The following is an 18,829-nucleotide window of genomic DNA, read 5'->3' on the forward strand; positions in this document are numbered from 1 at the left end:
TTAGGAATTGAAAATGAGTGAGCCTGTCACGTTGATCATTCCAGCGTGTCACTTGCTGCAAAACTTCATGGGTTGAATCATAATCTCATTACGTCTGCAGAATTAGAAGCGTATCGGTGGCTATCTAGATTACCCTGGAACTTCATCGCTGATTTTCATCTTGTGATGTTCCTCCAAAACATAACTTTTCATCCGCGACTTTTTGAATCTTCCCATCTTGACGTACACACATGTGATCTACTGCATGTTGATCCATCGTCCCATCCACTGTTGGTTCAACTGCTTGGCCTCGTCGACCAAACCAACCTCAAGCAAGAGTTGAACAGCACCACGAACGGCGGAGTAAAGTGAAGAGCTAATCCATGCGTGCGTGGGCGCGGTGTGCTCGCCGAGAACAATGACGTTCGACTCAGTCTGGTGGTATGACGGGATGTACAACGCGTGCTGAGCCACATCCGGGCGTGTCCAGGCCGTGGCGATGAAAGGCTCGTCCAACCAGCACAACCGCTCGTAGGTGCCCGTGTACAGGTCCCGAACGTGCTCGCCATGGAGTGAAGCAATGGCGTCGAGGACCATTCCCACGTGCTGCTCCTCGCTGAGGCTGGCGAAGCGGCTGCTCCAGTCACCTCCGCGGTAGTGCAAAATGAGGCCTGGACGCCCCGACTCGTTGTGGCCATAGACTGGGTAGTAGAGAGCGCCAACAGCTGCATCGGGAGGCGTCGAGTAACCGCCAAAAATAGGACGGTCACCCTTCTCCCAGAAGCGTTCGCTGAAGAGCAGGCCAACTTTGCAGGCGTCCTTGAAGCGAAGACCGCGTTCAGCCATGGCTCGCGAGAGGGTGGGTGAGAAGGATGGCAGGCGCATCATCCGCGTCATGGTGAAAGGAACCGCGAGCATGGTGTAATCGTAGGTCTTGCTCTGCTCAGCTGTCGGCTTCGTCTGGGTTCTGTTGGCATCAACATCGACCCAAGAGATCTTCGTGCCTGTGACCGCGTTCTGATCATCCTTGACAGCCTCAATCGACCGGACCTGGCGGTTCAGGACGAGACGATCTTGGACATGTGGCAGGATTGCGTCCGAGAAGCGGCTGAAGCCGCCATCGACGCACCGCCATTCCGTCTCGCCCAAAGTACCCTTGCTGCCATCCTGTGCCAGGTTGGAGTTGTGATGCATCTCATCCCAGAAGACGTCGTAATCAGTGGCGCCGTGGATGGCATCCACCACCTCAGCACTCGCGTTCCAAACGTTGCGCATCATGCTCTGCTGGCTGACGTCGTCAAGCCCGCTCTTCATAGTTCGGCCATGTACTCTCCATACGTCCTTCTGGATCTCTCTGACTGTATCTTCGTTGAGGAGAATGTTGCTCATCTTTGCCTTGATGTCCTTGTACTCCTGCGTATCCATCGGTGCCGGTTTACCAAGGCTGGAGTTTGCGGCAATCTCGGCGCGCGTGGGGATGCTTCCGTCGGGATGTCTCCCGGTGCCTAGTGCCAGCAACTCATTGGGCGAGTGCTGGATCCAGGGGATGAAACTGATGTTCAGATCGAGCTGGCTGCCTTGGTTCATCTCATTGAGCCAATCTGCCAACTGAAACGTCATGGCATGGTCGGAGTACTCAAGTGTCGCATTGTCGCTCTTGTACTTGATCTTGTAGGGAAGACGCATAGGGCCCATTTCCGCCCATTCTTGGGTGCCTCCAACATAGATAGTCCGCAGACGTCCACCGATTTGATGACTAGCCTCGAGGATCTCCCAGTTGTGTACGCCAACGCTATCAAGCATGAGAGCCGTGGCTAGGCCAGTGATGCCCGCGCCAACGATGGCAATGGTGGTGTTCTTGGCTTGTTCGACATCTTGAGGTCTCGTGGCATTGATGGCGGCTACTTCTTCGAACCAGGCGCCGAGGGCGTCAAAGTCCTTCAGTAATGGCCGCTGAGAGTCGGCTGCTGCAAAGCTAGAGCCAGCATACAGGGCGGCCAGTAGGATTGAGCCTGTGCGAGGAATCATCTTTGGGAAATAAATGAACCGATGGATCGTGAGTTGCGTTGTTTCCGTGAGAACAATTTCCTTCGCCACGGGGGCCTCAAAGACTTGGAGGAAAGACGATGATGAATCTTTCCATCCGGAATCGGAGCCCAATTGCTTATATCTCCACGATGATGTCGTGGAAATGGAGTCATCTACAGGTTTTTTGATCGCGCTATTGATACAACTACCGAATTGACGACATTGGCCATAAAGGTTTGGCTTTGCAGCTGCATCCCGAGCTCGAAATTACCTCCGAATCCGAGTCGGACATTCAATGTGACTGAGTGATTAAACTGATCGCGCACGCTAGTCGTTGAAGGTCCATGAGTTGATTGTTGAAGACAACCTTGATGACACGATCTTGCCGCGGATCTGCAGCACTGGTGAATACTTACAGACTAGGTACTTGCGTTGGCCCACTCTAGTGTTCAAATGACTGGGGGTGCGTTGCATTGCATGTTCTACGCAGGGAATGCCCTCGAATTCGGTCGCATTATGTAAACGACTCGGATAGTCGGACAGGGCAGTTCGGCGATACCACAAGGCGTGTGTTTAAACCACCACACCACACACCGTGGGGACAGAATTCAAGCTTGTGGTCCGCGGAGTGCATTAGGCCGATGGAGCACATCGCGGCTAAAAAGCTTATCAATCTAATCATAAACTAACAAGGGTCTTGTGTCAGCAGGTTTAGCACAGTGATAGTTTCCGAGCATTTTTGTCACGAATCAAGGCCGTGGTGTTGCCGCAGCATCAGCGTCGATCTTACTGGTAAGTGATGTGGCAGCCGGTGGGATATGGCTTCATGTTCAGCTGAGGTACCAGAGACCAGACGTATTCTTTCAGCCTGCCCCTCCACCAACACACGTGGACGCAACGTACTTCGGCAATATTGTAGATTTTCAAGTCAAGCCCATTCTAGCGCTACTCATGAGCTTTGGTACAAATTTGCCCTACTGAGTCGAAAAACTCAACACAACTCCGCCCTACGCCAAAAGTCTTCACCAGCCTACTATCGCCGAAGCCCTCCTTCCGACGATCCTGGTCATTGTTGAAAATGTAGCTCAATGTTGTTCAATCTCGCCGATCACGGAGACTTCTCTGCGGCGTCAGCGTTTTCTTTCAGTTGTGCCTGATGACCCTCCTCTTTCAACTTGTGATCGTCGGGGCGGGACAAGTCAATGTGTGGCATCAAGAACCATGCTACGAAGAATGCTCCTGCTGCTAAGCCAGAACCAAGCTCGAAAATGACCTTGAAAGACTTCTGGTACGCGGGCGCGAGAACGGCTCTGATACGTTGTGCATCTTCATCAGAAAGCGACGATATGTACTGCTGTGGGTTACTGAGAAGCGAATCGCGTTGTTCCACACTTAGATCTAGATCATTGACCGAGCTCTTGACGATGTTGTTCCTTGGAATTGTCAGTATATGGTGTCATCGAACGGGCTATGTACGCCTCTGGGAAGGTGACAAACAAAATTGTGCCGCAGATGGCAAGCCCAAATGTGGCCCCCAAGTTCCTCACAAAGCTATCCCACCGGTGTCAGTATCACCAGTACATCTTCATCTCAGAGCGGAGGGATGACATACTTGCGGAAGGATGTGACAACGGCCATATCCTTTCTTGGAACGCCCGCCTGGATGGCAACCAGAGCTCTGCCGAGGACCGCGTCAGTAAACAGCATAGTGATCGGGCGAAGCACTGATGCTTACGGCTGAAGGGTGTTTCCCACACCCACACCAATAAGCAGGGAATAACCGATCTGCTTTCCTAGACCAGAAGTCTCGTCGAGGGTGGACATGAGGCCTAGACCGACCGACCAGCAGAGCCACCCGAACAAGATGCACTCGCGGTAACGTCCCACCCAGTGGACTATGAGTCCCGAGAGGGTACTGCTCGCAGTCTGCACGAGGGTGATAGGAAGCAGCATGACACCAGATCTAGTCGCCCCATAGTTGTAGACCAGCTGGTAGAAGGTGGGAATGTAGTAGACCTGAACGACAAAGTTCCACCCGTTAATAGCCATGGTGATGCATGCACCGATGGTCATGCGAGCGCGAAAAATGTCCACTGTGGAATTCGAAGGGATAAAGGTTAGTCCTATAGGCGTGGTCAGGGGGACTATGGGATCTTACGAGGTACGAGCGGGTATCTCGGCCCCTTCCACTGCCACAAGACAAAGACGACGCAGATGAAGAAACCCACGAGGAGGGTAGTAAGGACAGCTGCGGAAGCCCAGGGGTACTCGCCACCACCCCAAGTCAAACCAAGCATCAAGCTGGTGGTGCCAGCCAATGCAAGCAAGATGCCTACGACATCGATGGCTCGTGTCTTCCTACATCGGGATGCTGGTGGTCAGCTCGAGTGCGACTTCACGAGGGGCTTCAACCGAGCGGAGCTCCGCTCAGATTTCGTTTCCCGTCAACCACTGACAGGAGACTACTTACACTTTCCAGTCCCCAGTGACCTTCCTCAGTGGCATGAAAAACAGGGCGCATACTGCAGACAGTGCCGTCAGGGGCAGGTTGAGGCGAAAGATCCAGCGCCATGAGTCGCCGCCTTTGGAGGATAGGGTGCCGCCGATGACGGGACCTATTCCGTTAGCTAGTGCAGTGACGGCGCCCTGAAGGAACCGAGGTGTTAGTAGAGGGTCACTTGTGCAGGGGAGGGGGGTGTGGATGTTCATCTGTTCGGAAGAAAAGAAATCTGATCAAATCTGATACCGTGGCGGGGAAGGGAGTCTGGGGTGGAAGTGGAATCTTGAGCGGAGGAACTTGCCAGAATACCCTGGTATTTCCCTCTCTCGCGCAAAGGGACCACATCGCTGACGATCATCTGGGCAACTGTCATGAGCCCGCCACCGCCCAGACCCGTAAAACAACGGAAAATGATGAGTTGGGTAGCCGTCTGCGCCAGAGAAGATGCCAGCGACCCTAGGCCGAAGATGGCCAGTCCGACCATTAGGATCACCTTGCGTGACCATATGTCCGAGAGGCGGCCGTACAAGAGCTGCCCAACTGTGGATGTGCTATGCGGACGCATCAATCAGCGAGAGCCCTCTTCAAGCGAACAAAACGTACATGAAGTAACCATTAGCGAGCCAGGATAGCTGTTGCCCTGCATGAAGGTAATTGCCAACAATAGACAAGCTAGCTGCCAGGGTGGTCTGGTCCATGAGCGCTACCAGGTCTACGCTGGCGCATGCCAGGAAAATCTTTTCTTGTAAGTATTTGTCGCGACAGCAAACAGGGGGTTGAAGTCGAATCCTCTGAGGCGGGGCAACCTACCGTGATGACTTTGACCTTCGACACGTAATTTGTCTGCTCGTTGAACGTGTGCGCCTCTGATTTTTTGTCTGTGGACGTTGGCGATTCCATCACAGTCTCCGGCGTCTGGGAGCTCTCGGGGGTGTTGGTAATGATGCCCCCAGCCTCCCGAGGGCTGCTGTCAGCTGGATCAGGTTTCTCGTTCATAGCTAGAAAGTAAAGGCGGTACGACGCGCAAATTGGGGTTTCCAACAAAGATGCGGTAGAAGCTGGAGTATATTCTTTCGCTCACTACCTAGATGCTGCCTTTACACGATATCTGGGACCAAATTATACCCCAGAGAACTTCAAGGGACGAACGTGAAGTTCTGTAGACAGCTTGAATGACGTGGCAGATCATTGAGAAGGTCTTGGCGGACCCTTGGTAGACTAGCAGTGTAGAATTTCGCCGTAGCACGCACAGCGTCACGGTCAATAATAGTGGAACGTCAAAAGTATTTGCTAATGATGTTGCGCTTAGCTTGCCGTGTTTTCCTTTTTTGAGTTTAATGAAGAGCTTTACCGCTATTCATCGATTTTGCTGTCATGGGCGGACCTTGTTCCACGCGGCATGTGTCGTGAGAGTGGGGGTGCCTGCTGCGACTCTGCCTCCATCGCCAGGGACGCCGCTCAACGGCGCGTATTCATGAAGGTCTTTGCCTTATAATTGCACACCCTGAGATTTTAGTAGGTCGATGGGACGGGCCTTCTGTGGTTATGCAGATCATCATGCAGAACAAGCAATAGCAGGTCGCACTCGGCGAAGAGAGGATCCCTTCGGTGTTATCGGACATGCCCGCCACAGCGTTCATAGGTCAAGGGGGGGCGGCGGAATGTCAATTCGGGACTGGGGTATGCAGTTCAGGACCCATTCGATCACAACCCTTTCGTGTATGGAAAGCTTCATCATGAACTTCCCACAGGTGACAGGTTCATAGTTGAGTCATGTTTGATCCATTGAGCCATTTGTTTTGTGTGATCGGTTTCTGTCGGCGAGAATCACTCGTAGCTTCCTATACCCCTGCCACACGCGATTGACAAGTGTAGAGCGTGGTGAAGACGTGATGTGATTCCATTGGGCATGTAAGCGGACGTATTGTTCAGACGTATCGTCCGTGGTTATGCTTAATTGTCTGTGGTCAGCTGGGAACCTGCAATAATATCAAGGGCAGTCGCTTTGCTTTGAAGGTTTGAGATCTGTTGTCCTGAGTGCAACGTCCTTCCACAGGAGCAAAATTATTGTCTATCATTTCTGCAGCTGCAGCTGAATGCTTCCGAACTTTACCTTCCTCGACATAATCTCCCAACAACACATCTTTTTCTTATTACTACAACTTCGATATGCCGGGACGAAACAATCTCAACGTTTATAAGGGCCCCGACTCTGTCAAGGATTACTTCAATCCTGACAAGGCACCACCATTGCCGCTTGTGGAGCTTCCCGACGCCCTCAATCCATACCGACAAGATGGCATCCGTATCTACGCCAAGATGATGACTATGCACCCTGCAAACAATGTCAAAGCTATGCCAGGTAATTATGTCGGAATGATATTTTGGGAAACCGAATGCGAATTGCTAATGTCGGATTCAACAAAAGCCCTCAATCTTCTTGAGCATGGGGTTGCTCCCGACAAGACCAAAACCGTGGTTGAATACAGCTCTGGTTCAACTGTCATTTCCATGGCTTTGATGTCACGCGTGCTCTACGACCTAGGAGATGTGCACGCCTTCCTGAGCAATAAGACGACATCGGCAAAGTTGAAACTGATGCAATTCTTTGGTCTTAAACTGTAAGTGGGGCGATCTCGAGTTTGTTTGAATGGTTCCCGGTGAGACATAACTTTGCTCACTATGGCCTTGTAACAGTACTTTATTCGGCGGTCCTTCCCAACCGGAACCGAACGACGAGCGTGGCGGAATTCGAGCGGCATACCGCTGGGCACAGGAATCCGAATCCGTTGTCAACCCCGACCAATACAACAACGATCTGGTGAGACATCTTATCAAGCGTTATGGGCGTATTACAGCTACTGATCGAGCCAACAAGAACTGGAAATCTCATATGCGATGGACATGCCCGCAGATTCTGGAACAATTGCCCGAAATTAGCCTGATTTGCGCAGGAATGGGAACCTCTGGTACGTCTTGTCTTCAAAGACTTTCAGCTTCTTTTGAAGACTGCGGCCCTAACACTGTTGTGCACAGGTACAATGTCAGGATTAGGCACCTTTTTCAAGGAGAACAGCCCGTCTGTTTTCCGTTTGGGGTAAGAAATTCAACGGATCAGCTTCGCAGTGATTTCTAACAGCATCCGCAGCGTGTGTACTGCTGCAGGCGACAGAGTTCCAGGGCCACGGTCCCTGGCTCTCCTGGCTCCTGTCAATTTCCCCTGGAAGTCAGCTGTCGACCACATTGAGGAGGTCGCATCCCACCCCTCATTCTCGCTTTCTTTGGAGCTGTGCCGCAACGGCATTGTTTGCGGTCCCTCGTCCGGATTCAACCTCCAAGGACTTTTCCAGCTCATCGAGAAAAGAAAGCAGAATGGGACATTGAATGAGCTTGCAGGGCAAGACGGTCAAATTCACTGCGTCTTTTTGTGTTGCGATCTCCCGTACCAATACCTGGACGAATACTTCGACAAATTAGACTCCAAGCAGTTCCCTCCGATTACAAACTCGGTAAGTCGTTGGTGTTCATTGTCCTTGCGGTACGGTGCATCTCGCTAATTACGGGGCGCCTAGGAATTGAGTGGTGTTGACCTCTACCGATACGACTCGGCCTGGGAAAAGGATCCTCTGGTGGCCCTCAACGACTTTTACCACTTGGACAAGATCCTGACAAGAGATCTTCTTTTCTTCGTGTCGAAGAGACGGTCAAATGAGCGACAAGGCTGGGAGAAGATTGTAGCCCCGTCACCAGACACCATTGTGGTCGACTTGCGTCAGCCCGAGGACTTCGACCAGTTCAGTCTCCCGGGGTCTGTCAACTTCCCGCTCATCGAAGCCGGTACTCCAAGCCCCTTCTCAGATCCAAAGGTCTTGGCATCGCTTTGGCGAGAGCTTGAGGCCAAGCTTAGCTCCGAGAATGACGACATCTGCTCTCAGCTCCGCGACAAGCGTTCGCTCATCATTTGCTACGATGGAGACTCTGCTCGCGTTGCCACCAGTGTTCTGCGAGCCAAGGGATACGCTGCAGACAGTATGAACGGCGGGATTCGGGCTATGCGTGAGGTGGGCTTGCAGCTGGAGGATCCCTGCGGGCAGCCGCTCTCTCAAGGTTACCAGGGGCAGTCCGTGAGCTCTGTCACCCACTAGTCAGGGTGAGGTGAGAGAGCTATGCGAGCGAATAATGTTACATTAGGAGCATTTTAGTGAATATTCATGCATTAAAACTGGGTAACTCTTTTGTCACCAGTGCTGTCCCTCTTCTGACTGAAGTAAATGTGTTTCTTTTGGTGACCGACGATGGAGCCGTGCTCGGATGATATGACCAGATCGAAAACTGAGTTGACTCCTATTTCCATGTTAGCGTCTAAGGGAACACGGCGATCGAGACCGCCGATTCGCGTCGCAAAGCAAGGGCAAAGCTGAGGGGAGTGGAAAATGTGTGTAAGGAGTGAAGTTGGTGGGCACCGGTCAAAAGGGTTCTCGAATAAGATTTGAACGCTAAGAGTTTCCAAGACATGCCAATAATGGATGCTCACGATTAAGCATACGGATGTGGGGATGCGCCGTTTTTGTGGAATATCCTGGGGGAGTGGTGGGGGTGTGAGTTGCGTGTACAACGGCCAATGGCCCGAGTCTGTTGAATCTTATCACTGTGAGTGAAATGCATCTTATCAATCAATGAATCTGATTACACATTGTCCGCACGATCTACTTGGGATCATCAAGGCGCTCGTAGTGTTGTGGTGCGGCCAGTGAATGTGCAGGTTCAAGATACTTGCATGTACATCGCCTGTAAGTAACGTCGCAGTCGCCGCCCATCCGGGTAGCGTAGCACCCTGGTCCAACAGAGCCTTCCAGCTCGGCCGAAGAAATTTGCCTCGGTGGCCGAGCTTTCGTCTAAGATGATGAGGACGCAGCTCTACCACCTCAACACCCTGCCACAAGAGCTGATCCGGCGCCTTCCTAATTAGACAATCATATTATAGTTCATGGTTCATCTGATAGAAAATTTGCAAGGAGAGAACTCGTTCCAACAGATTCTTCTATCCACACACCATGGTGACAATTCAGGAGGACGGACAGGCATGTTGACAACGGCTGGCCAATGTCCAAAGAACATGGGATGTGTGTGATGAACTGCTCTGCCAATTCCAAAAGATTTGCCCCAATACCCACTGGGTACTCAGACAAGAAGCGCTTATATGAAGAACGTCATGTAGTCTAGCTCTCCGGGTACTCACGGTCCATTCATTCACTTTCACTCCATCGCTTATCCTGTTTGTTGATTCGCATCTTCGCCATGGCAGCCCAGGCCACTGAGAAGACAGACCCTACCCTTTCGACCCAGGTCTCTCCGGCGGAGGGTGACTTACATGTCCAGCCCAGGGCCGCCCCAATTGACGGCGAGGCCGCCGCTGAGATCCCCGGATATGACCACCAGCGGATGAAGGATCGCAGTCTTCTGTCCTATGAAGAGGAAAAGAAGCTGTTGCGCCGTGTTGATTGGCACCTTATGGTGCTATGCGCCCTTATTTTCATGGTCAAAAATGTCGATGCGAACAATGTGAGTCTAAGAAACCGATGGTTTCGATTCGACAAGTGTTGTTGAAGGTAGAGGCTTATTCGGCTTAGGCTGCGCACGCGCGCATCATGAATCGTGGAACACCCCGGAACATCCTCACTGAACTGAAGATGACTGGCGACGACTACAACTTCGTCAGCACGTTGTATTATGTACGTCACCTCAATAGCTATTGGTTTCCATGATCCTGATCTAACACGTCTGCTAGATACCGTTCATTATTTTCGAGATCCCGTCCAACCTGATCATGAAGAAAATGCTCCCATCGAGGTTCCAGGCGCGAATCATGGTAAATACTCCAACCCCTTTGAACAGTAATGAGCTAAGTCAATAGGTGACTTGGGGCATCACTCTGGCATGCCATGCCGCGGTCAAGTCAAAGGAGGGACTCTGGGTCGCTCGCTTCTTCCTCGGTCTCGTGAGTACCTAGCCTCTCTGAGCTATGCTTCTTTCAAAACTAACTTTTTGAAGTGCGAAGCTGGAATGTTCCCTGGTATCATTCTGCAATTGACATACTGGTACCGTGCTGATGAGATGACCATTCGTCTTTTGATTTTCTGTAAGTGACCACCTCTATCACTGATACTTCTCCGACACCGACTGATGTGTCTTGCCTACAGACTCTTTCGAATTCTTTGCAAATGTCGTCAGTGCTGTACTGGCGTTCGCATTTGATGGCATTTCCGGGCGATATGGCTTGTCTGGTTGGCAGTGGTTAGTCACCACCCCATCGCGATCGCGACAATTGCAGAACTAACCAGAGTTTGTAGGTTCTTCTTGGTCGAAGGTGTGATTACCATTGCCTTCGGAGCGTCACTTTGGTGGATCTTCCCTGACTGTAAGTTATCCCGTCTTCGTTCCCGACAGAGAAAACAAGAACAAAGGCTAACGAAGGACCTACGGTTAGTTCCCGAGCAAGCTTCATGGCTTACCGATACCGAAAAGAGATTCCTGCAGGCTCGTCTTCCTGCAAACTCTCCCCGATCAAGTGAAGCTCACTTCAATATTCGCGAGATCTTGGAAAGTTTGAAGGACCAGCGTCTCTGGTGGTTCACACTGGTCTGGGCGACAAAGACTGTTGGAGGCTCAGGTCTTTCCTTCTACCTACCCACCATCGTTGCTGACCTGGGACTTGCGTAAGTTATCTCCCTTCGTCCTCCCCGAAGGCAGAGATATCACAGGAAACTGACATCTCCCACAGCTCGATTGCCGAAAGTCAACTTCTCACGATCCCCTCTGCTGTTCTACCCATCTTCTGCATCATTCTCAGCAGCTGGTTGACGGATAGGAAGGGTGTGCCATATCCTGTCGTAGCACTCTTTTACCTGATTGCCACACTGGCGTGCTACGCTGTCATGTACACGTACCCGAACAACGGAGGTGTTTACGCTGCGACGGTCATTGCTGCCTCTGCCTCAAATGCTTGGTTCTCGACCATGTGGCCTTGGCGTCTTCAGACTACCTCCAAGGCGACAGGATCAGCGTTTGCCATTGCGTTCTCCAACTCACTCGGTCAAATCGGAACGCTCATCGGACCCCAGCTCTTCCGATCCGCCTACGCACCTAAGTACTCAACTCCGTTTGGTGTCGCAATGGGAATGAGTGGACTTTGCATTGTGGCGACTGCCTGGACATGGTGGATTACCCGGGAGACAGAGAGGCAGACCAGGCATCTGAAGAAGATGAAGATCGCTGCTGGCAAGAGGAATGAAGTGGTCTATGACGATGTCAACATCGACGCCGACTTTAAGACCAAGTCGAAGGCATAGACATATCTTAGTGTCTGCTCATTACGTCTTTGATAGCCTAACGAAAAGACATCGATATGCAGCCTGTCTTCTAAGGGCCCCATCACATCCGGGTCATCAACTTCAGGCTGCATACTTATCTTAGAGTAATTTGAAAGCTTTCAGATTTGGATGCCGTTTATGGCTCAACTCCATGGATGCTTTGTCAATCCATTCTTCGCATTCTGTTACTACCCGTAGTTATACGCACATTGTTCAGTCAGTGATTAGGTTTGTCGTTAAGTTGATAGTCAAGAGAAACATAAACCTCGCCTTGAGGTTATATAGCGCCTCCCGGATGCCTTCATGGCTATTTGCAACCAACGTCATTGTTCAGATCTGTCGAATGATCAATCTTATCATGTGAGATTCTGGAGGCAACCAATTCTCACACATGAACTGCTGCCTATAAACACCCAGCATTCTCCATTCCCCATAGCGGAATCCTTGAATCCATCTCTGCCGCCTGGCAAAAATCAAAATTCTGTCTGTTAACTACCACGAATGTCAAACATCGACATACATATAGTATCCAACCGGTAAGAGATGAAGCAGCTGGCGTCGGACTTTTGTAGTCAAGTAGCATGAAGTCTTCACCTTCATCCCAGATCTTCCGTCTCAATCAATATCCCTGTTATGTGAACGTCTCAATTTCCTGTGGGGTGCAGATAAACCTGGCCACGACCGCCTCTGATTCACAATCGGCTTCATCCACAACAAACTTATCCCCGCTATTCATATTATTATTCAAATAAACGAATGGAGCAGGTTGCGAATGAAAGGTGGTGAAGTTTCCATAGGGCTGAGATGCATAAGGTATCGCTGTTCTTCGCTTGAATGGTCTCCTCGCCCCCACTAGTTTTGAGCCCTTGGGTCGGTTCGTTGAAATCACTGATGCACGTGGCCTGCGATGAAACAGGAAGCTGCCACCATGGGGTTGCCATCGTGGCATCGAACTTGCATGCGTACCCTACTCGGGGTATTTAACCGGTTTCGCGTGGTGCGGGAAGCAACGATGACGCCAACAGGCCGCATCTCCCAACACTATCCTGACCTGTCAAAGTTGGGCTCTTATAGGTGGAATTGTGATGTTTGACACGCTCATGAAGCTGCGTAAGGACCATGCCTACCGATGGATTGGAAGCGAGATCGTAATTTCCCGAGTGTCACCCTCCGGCTGGATGCTTGCTCGCCTGGTCTAGACCACTTCCCCCTTTCGTCATCGATCGTGATGACCAATATGGCTTCGCATTTTCATTTATGTGCGTGTTTTACGTGTTGGCTGGGAGTTCACTATCCGAACAAGAAGTTCGCGAGGCTTTGAGGTACATGTCACTGCTACGCTTTTTCAACATCTACCCGAAGATGCTCCCTTACGCCCGTCACGCCCTCCACATAGATTTTCGTTGATTCCCATGTCACTGTTGCTTGCTCTTGATGGACTTTGGGACAAGATGTCATTCTCTCTATTGGTGCCCATTGGAAACCAGCATGAAAAAGACAAGACTTGCGTGCAGGTGTTGAGTGAGAGAGGTTCCACTTTAAACACAAGGCTTTGTACCCGGATATGGCGAGCTGCAGACAACGTTATGCCAAAAGACAACCACCATTCAACACTGTCGGAAAATTGAGAGACTTTGTTTTCGCCGCAGGATCGCGAATGAAGAACTTCTGAAATTAATTTTCGAGACTAGACACGCCGAGGTACAATATACAGCAAGGTACAGATATGGTAAAGGACCAAGCGAGACTAGACACGCATTGCGAACCAGAAGCGATTACATTCTTCCGGGTTCTCGCGCTTGATTCCGGAATCAAGCGATTGAAAAAAACGTGTACCGAGGTACGCGCCGATCAGCATCCTTTTTTTCCTTTTTCTTGGATGAAAAACTCCACAGCTCACTCCTGGACAGCCGAGGTATTCGTGATTGCAGGGGTTATGGTTATGGTTGTTGGTGTCATCAACACGATGGTTGGCTACGAGCAGGGGCTCAGAATCTGGATTCTTGACTTCGTTTCCGAGACGCCACTAGTAGACCCGCTACACTAGCTTCATCGCTTCTCGGCCACTGTGTGTCGTCATTGTTCAAGTAAAATCGGAATTGCCTCGATGCCTCTGCCCTAGGCAACAACCGCGACTTCAACATGCCCCATTTGGCTTGCGTCTGTTCATCAGCTGCTGATCAACACTGCTCCTTCAGCAATCAGCGGTCTAGTTCTTCAAACCCCGCATTGGACGTTTGCGCCTGGCGTCACGCTCATCTATCTAAGTCTGGCAACGGCGAGTAGTGTGTGATTCTCATTCGGCCGGTAATCGGATTAGTGGCTAAAGCCACATGGCTTGCTCCCGAGCTTCCGGCTGAGAGGGAAAAGTGAATAGGCTGATCAATTGCGGGTGAGACCGAAGTTCAAGAGGCGCACTCGGGCCATCAGAAGGCACAATGCCATAACCGCATGTCTTGAGCAATACTTCTCTTATGCGAATCTGAACCTAAAATTCCAACTGTCAAGCCAGCAGAAGCGGTCCTATCGGCCCTACCTTCAGCAGCTCAGTCACATGTCCTTGGCCACGTGTTGAGCCCGAGACCTGTCTGCGATTGCTAGTTTCTCCTGATTTGGGTGCGATGCTCCGAGCCGATTTCTCAAACTACGGGATGAAGTTCCACACCGTGTTCCCGGCCCACGGCGATGCAGAGAACTCGCTCTCTCACACGCACAACGAGAGGACGCCGAACCCCAAACCCCAACGCCAAGGAAGCCGGCGGAGCCGCAAGGACAGGGGTTAACATCCAGTCCTCCTCCAGTCCTCCTCAATTTCCCCTCTGTTCCCCAACCTCCATTCCCCGCCTCCGCACGCTAGAAATCTCCCACCTATCACAATGCTTCAGCAACCCCAGACAACAACAGGGATCTGGCTCTTACTCCACACGACATCCGGACCATTCCTAAACACACATTACGCGCACCAATGGAAGGCGACATGTTGATGCTCTGACAATGAGCTTGGTCCGCTGCTGCGCCAATGGCAGTACATAAGACTCTTACCCCAACTCTCCCCCAATTCTCAGTATTTCTTGGCTACGCCGCTCTTCTTGGCCTCTTCTTGTTTCCTCTTGGCTTGTGAATCACTCTTGGCGTTCCCTTGGCTACGACTTGGCCCAGCACAACCGCTCAAGACTCCAAGATGTCAACGGGTGTCACTGACGACGGGCACAACGCCCCCCGCGTCAACAGCAGCAGCGAAGATGCTCGCATCGACGAGAAGCACGACGCCGGCCATGGCGCGCACCACGTCGACGTTGCCAACTCCAAAGTCCTGGCTGACAACGACCTCATGAACGATGCCTTCGATGGCGAAAACCAGGAGCACCAGCAGGGTCTTTGGGAGGCTGTCAAGACCCACCCGAAAGCTTGTTTCTGGGCCTTCATCATGTGCTTCACCATCGTAAGTCCTCTGACATGACTCGCTACGCGACACTCGCCCTGGGCAATTACTGACGGATCTCGTACAGGTCATGGAGTCCTTCGACATGTTCTTGAACGGCAACTTCGTCGCGCAGGCGGCTTTCCAGAAGAGATACGGTGTGCAGGTTGCTGATGGCTATGCTATTGAGACCAAGTGGCAGAGTGCTCTCTTCCAGGCTGGTCAATGTGGTGCATTTGTTGGTGTTTTCTTGGCTGGCCCTGTCGTCAACAAGTTCGGCTACCGATGGACCACCATCTTTGCACTGATCCTCATGAACGCCACCATCTTCATCTCTTTCTTCGTAAGTCACGCCACAACGATGTTTCTTCCGTTCTGTTGACTAACAACATGCTATCCAGGCCCAATCACTCGAGGTTCTCACCGTTGGACAGGCATTGGAGGGTATCCCTTGGGGATTCTTCATTGCCATTGGTCCCGCCTACGCATCCGAGATCGTTCCTCTCGCCCTTCGAGGTGCCTGCACTGCTACTCTGCAGATGTCCTGGTCCATTGGCTCCATCGTCGTTGCTGGGGCTACTCTTGGCTACAACAAGCGTGATGATGAATGGGCTTGGCGTGCGCCTCTCGCCCTGCAGTGGATCTTCCCTGTAAGCCGCCCAGCCCGTCCGCCGTTGATATACCGAAGCTGACATTACTTTCATGCAGACTCCCCTCATGGTCATCCTCTTCTTCGCTCCTGAATCACCATGGTGGCTCATCCGCCGCGGCCGCAAGGACGAGGCACTTCGCTCCATCAAGCGCCTTGGTCCTTCTAATGCTACTATTCAGCAGAACCAGCAGAAATATGCTATGATCGAGCGTACCGTCGAGATTGAGTCTCAATTGGGCGGCTCTCCCACCCTTCTCGACTTGTTCAAGGGCGTCGACCTCAGACGTACCACCATCACTTGCTTGATGTACGCCTCGCAGAACTTCGCCGGTAACCTGATTGCCAACCAAGCTACTTTCTTCTTTGAGCAAGCTGGCATGGGTCACGACCGCGCATTCGACCTGAACCTTATCAACTCTTGCCTGCAGTTCATCGCCAACGTTCTCTCGTGGCCGCTGACTGCTTGGTTCGGTCGCCGCACCATCTACCTCTGGGGTACCGCCACCAACGTTACCCTCCTCATCGTCCTGGGCATTTGCGCTTCCATCGAGCAAACGAGCGCGACCAACTACGCACAGGCCGTCTTGGGTATCTTGATCTCCTTCGTCTTCGCCGGTACTCTTGGCCCCATCTCCTACACCATCATTGCCGAGACCTCCGCTGTCCGTCTCCGTGCGCTGTCTACTGCCGTCGGCCGCGCAGCCTACTACGTTGCCGAGATCCCCATGATTTACCTGGCTTCTCAGCTCCTGAACCCTACCGGATGGAACGTCGCTGGAAAGTGCGGCTACGTCTGGGGTGGAACTGCCATTGTCTGCTGGGTCCTGGCCTACTTCGGCCTTCCTGAGCTCAAGCACCGTTCTTACCGCGAGACTGATATCTTGTTCAACCGCAAGATCTCCGCCAGGAAGTTCAAGTCTACTGTTATCAGTGTTACTGATAACGAGTAATACACCAAGGTTTTCGATTCGCCCAAGAGAGGCATCATATAGACCCTGTATAATTCGCATCTAGACACTAGACAAATACCCCTTAAATACCAATAGAAATAATCTAGACCTAGTCCTCCTTGGCCAGTCGATACATCAATGTTCCGTGACCCAAGCTGTCGTAACCTCCGGAGTTTGGGCTGTAGTCGCCACCACCGCCCTCAACCTGAACGCTGATGTTGCCGTTGACGAATTCTCGATACTCTAGTGACCAAGATGCATTCATACCCTTCAACTCTGCATAATGTGAATACAGAGCTTCGTATCCTGGCCGGATGTCGAAACGAGCCTTTTCTGCGACGACCTCCAACACCCCTTCCCAACTTGTGTAGGGAGTATACGGCACGGAGTGATTTGTGTTGTACTTGGCCACATATTCAGCCCTTTTTGGTGATAAGATCAGCCAAGCCCAACGTTTTCTGTTTAGTAGGTTCTAGATCACTTACGCGTTCAAGATCTGGTGGCCGTAAGCCGAGTACAGGTCGACGCCTTGGTTCCAACCCTGCTGGCCAATGACGCCAAGCAGTGAGATACACAAGAGGGCATGGGCTTGGTCACGACCCGACTCTTGCATCTGCATCAAGGTCTTGCCTGAGTCCTCCTCGGTGAAGTTTGCGATTGAGAAGTAAGGAAGTGCACCATTGGCAACGACCTCGGGTTGCCCGGGTAGACCGTTCTTGAAGTAGTTGACGGCATAATCGTACATCGTCCGATTTTCAGTGAAAATGCCAATCGACATCAGAGACGCGATGTTGCAAAGATCCCAGTTGGCATAGTAGAAGTTTGGTTTGTTGTAGTGGTGCTCGAGAAAGTCGTGGTTGTACTTCGCAAAGATGTTGCTGAGCATATCGCCAAAGGCATCTTGGCTGGTCTTAGGCCAGCCCGAGTATGTGCGCATTAGCTCTGCGGCATTTGCGAACTGGTACCCGTACAAGCCCGCGGCAAGATACTTGTCCTCGGTACCGTTGATGTCGGTCAGGGTCGAACTCCAACCGTCTAAAATATCTCTGGCGTGGTCGGCATAAGAGACGTTGCCCCCGATGTGCCAGCGGAGAGCTAGCTGATATGCTGAATGAGCGTCGCGATATGCGTATCCGTAGTTGGCCTTTGGCTCGGTGAACGTCGCGTTTGATCCTCGAACGAGAACAGTCTGGGGAGTCGGAACCCATGTCGTTTGAGCGAGCTTTGAAGATTCGAGATGTTGCCAAGCCCGGTACCACGGCTGATCCTGAGCTTGGACATGCTTCTTGATCCGGTGGAAGTCCTCGGCACTGTGCAGAGCTCCAGGATGGACAAATCCGACGTGTCCTGGATCTGATATAGCAGCTGGAGAAGCCCAACAGGTGAAGCTCTGGAAAACAGCCGTAACGACAAGAAGGCTATTGAATTTCATGATTAGAACCGATTATGGTTATTGCCGCCTCATGTGACGCGAATGAAATGAGACTTGACGTTTCTTGCATGAAATTCCATAGCCGACTGAAGTCATTTATTGCCTTTCTTAATCGCCGTATTCAATCCGAGAACTGCGCAAGCTGTGAACTCCTCCGCCATCTGCCCCACGTTTCCCCGCCATCGCCCCGGAGCCAAGAACGCGGTTCGGCCCGCAGGGTCACAATCCCCTCGAGCTGGCAGGGAAGAGGCCGAGCATTCCCCCGATCGTCCGGCGACCCCGCTCATTTCCCCAGGAGCCATGAACAGTTCCCCTCAATGTCTCCCTCTGGCACCAGGTGTACCTCTCAACATGCAAGAGCTAGGTCTACTCTCACATAGCCTTAAGTTCCCTTCCTTCTTGCAACTGCAGACTTCGCGCGTTCATCCATGGCAGAAGGCCTGAGCTGGTCTCACTATCAGTATGAATCATCAGTGATCTAATGAGGCGCCACAGAA

The 18,829-nt window shown here is 51.7% G+C and overlaps 6 protein-coding genes across 6 annotated transcripts; 3 read left to right on the plus strand and 3 right to left on the minus strand.

Moving 5' to 3' along the window:
• Nucleotides 1-237: 237 nt before the first annotated feature.
• On the minus strand, nucleotides 238-2,007 carry lox-3 (L-amino-acid oxidase; the record flags this gene model as incomplete). The annotated part of the gene is made up of 1 exon (XM_036640582.1): nucleotides 238-2,007. One exon carries the CDS (start codon nucleotides 2,005-2,007, stop codon nucleotides 238-240), a length of 1,770 nt encoding a protein of 589 aa, XP_036494414.1.
• Nucleotides 2,008-3,115: 1,108 nt separating this feature from the next.
• dotC-9 (Efflux pump dotC) lies at nucleotides 3,116-5,503 on the minus strand (the record flags this gene model as incomplete). The annotated part of the gene is made up of 9 exons (XM_036640583.1): nucleotides 3,116-3,440; nucleotides 3,505-3,558; nucleotides 3,620-3,685; nucleotides 3,743-4,100; nucleotides 4,166-4,365; nucleotides 4,478-4,653; nucleotides 4,860-5,058; nucleotides 5,111-5,244; nucleotides 5,318-5,503. The coding sequence occupies 9 exons, from the start codon at nucleotides 5,501-5,503 to the stop codon at nucleotides 3,116-3,118; spliced, it is 1,698 nt and encodes a 565-aa protein (XP_036494727.1).
• A 1,173-nt stretch (nucleotides 5,504-6,676) lies between these two features.
• cysM-1 (Cysteine synthase B) lies at nucleotides 6,677-8,652 on the plus strand (the record flags this gene model as incomplete). The annotated part of the gene is made up of 6 exons (XM_036640584.1): nucleotides 6,677-6,869; nucleotides 6,936-7,128; nucleotides 7,205-7,476; nucleotides 7,544-7,604; nucleotides 7,656-8,016; nucleotides 8,080-8,652. 6 exons carry the CDS (start codon nucleotides 6,677-6,679, stop codon nucleotides 8,650-8,652), a joined length of 1,653 nt encoding a protein of 550 aa, XP_036494959.1.
• A 1,153-nt stretch (nucleotides 8,653-9,805) lies between these two features.
• Nucleotides 9,806-11,856, plus strand: prlL-21 (MFS transporter prlL; the record flags this gene model as incomplete). Its single annotated transcript, XM_036640585.1, has 9 exons — nucleotides 9,806-10,069; nucleotides 10,138-10,239; nucleotides 10,296-10,376; nucleotides 10,422-10,505; nucleotides 10,559-10,646; nucleotides 10,708-10,801; nucleotides 10,858-10,925; nucleotides 10,995-11,223; nucleotides 11,289-11,856. The coding sequence occupies 9 exons, from the start codon at nucleotides 9,806-9,808 to the stop codon at nucleotides 11,854-11,856; spliced, it is 1,578 nt and encodes a 525-aa protein (XP_036494960.1).
• A 3,202-nt stretch (nucleotides 11,857-15,058) lies between these two features.
• On the plus strand, nucleotides 15,059-16,900 carry CGCS363_v008737 (Maltose permease MAL31; the record flags this gene model as incomplete). The annotated part of the gene is made up of 4 exons (XM_036640586.1): nucleotides 15,059-15,319; nucleotides 15,387-15,641; nucleotides 15,700-15,948; nucleotides 16,007-16,900. 4 exons carry the CDS (start codon nucleotides 15,059-15,061, stop codon nucleotides 16,898-16,900), a joined length of 1,659 nt encoding a protein of 552 aa, XP_036494961.1.
• A 109-nt stretch (nucleotides 16,901-17,009) lies between these two features.
• Nucleotides 17,010-18,332, minus strand: CGCS363_v008738 (uncharacterized protein; the record flags this gene model as incomplete). Its single annotated transcript, XM_036640587.1, has 2 exons — nucleotides 17,010-17,322; nucleotides 17,386-18,332. 2 exons carry the CDS (start codon nucleotides 18,330-18,332, stop codon nucleotides 17,010-17,012), a joined length of 1,260 nt encoding a protein of 419 aa, XP_036494415.1.
• Between the last annotated feature and the right edge of the window lie 497 nt (nucleotides 18,333-18,829).

Source organism: Colletotrichum siamense (genome assembly GCF_013390195.1).
Source record: "Colletotrichum siamense strain Cg363 chromosome Unknown KSG_Cg363_contig05, whole genome shotgun sequence".
NCBI lineage: Eukaryota > Fungi > Ascomycota > Sordariomycetes > Glomerellales > Glomerellaceae > Colletotrichum > Colletotrichum siamense.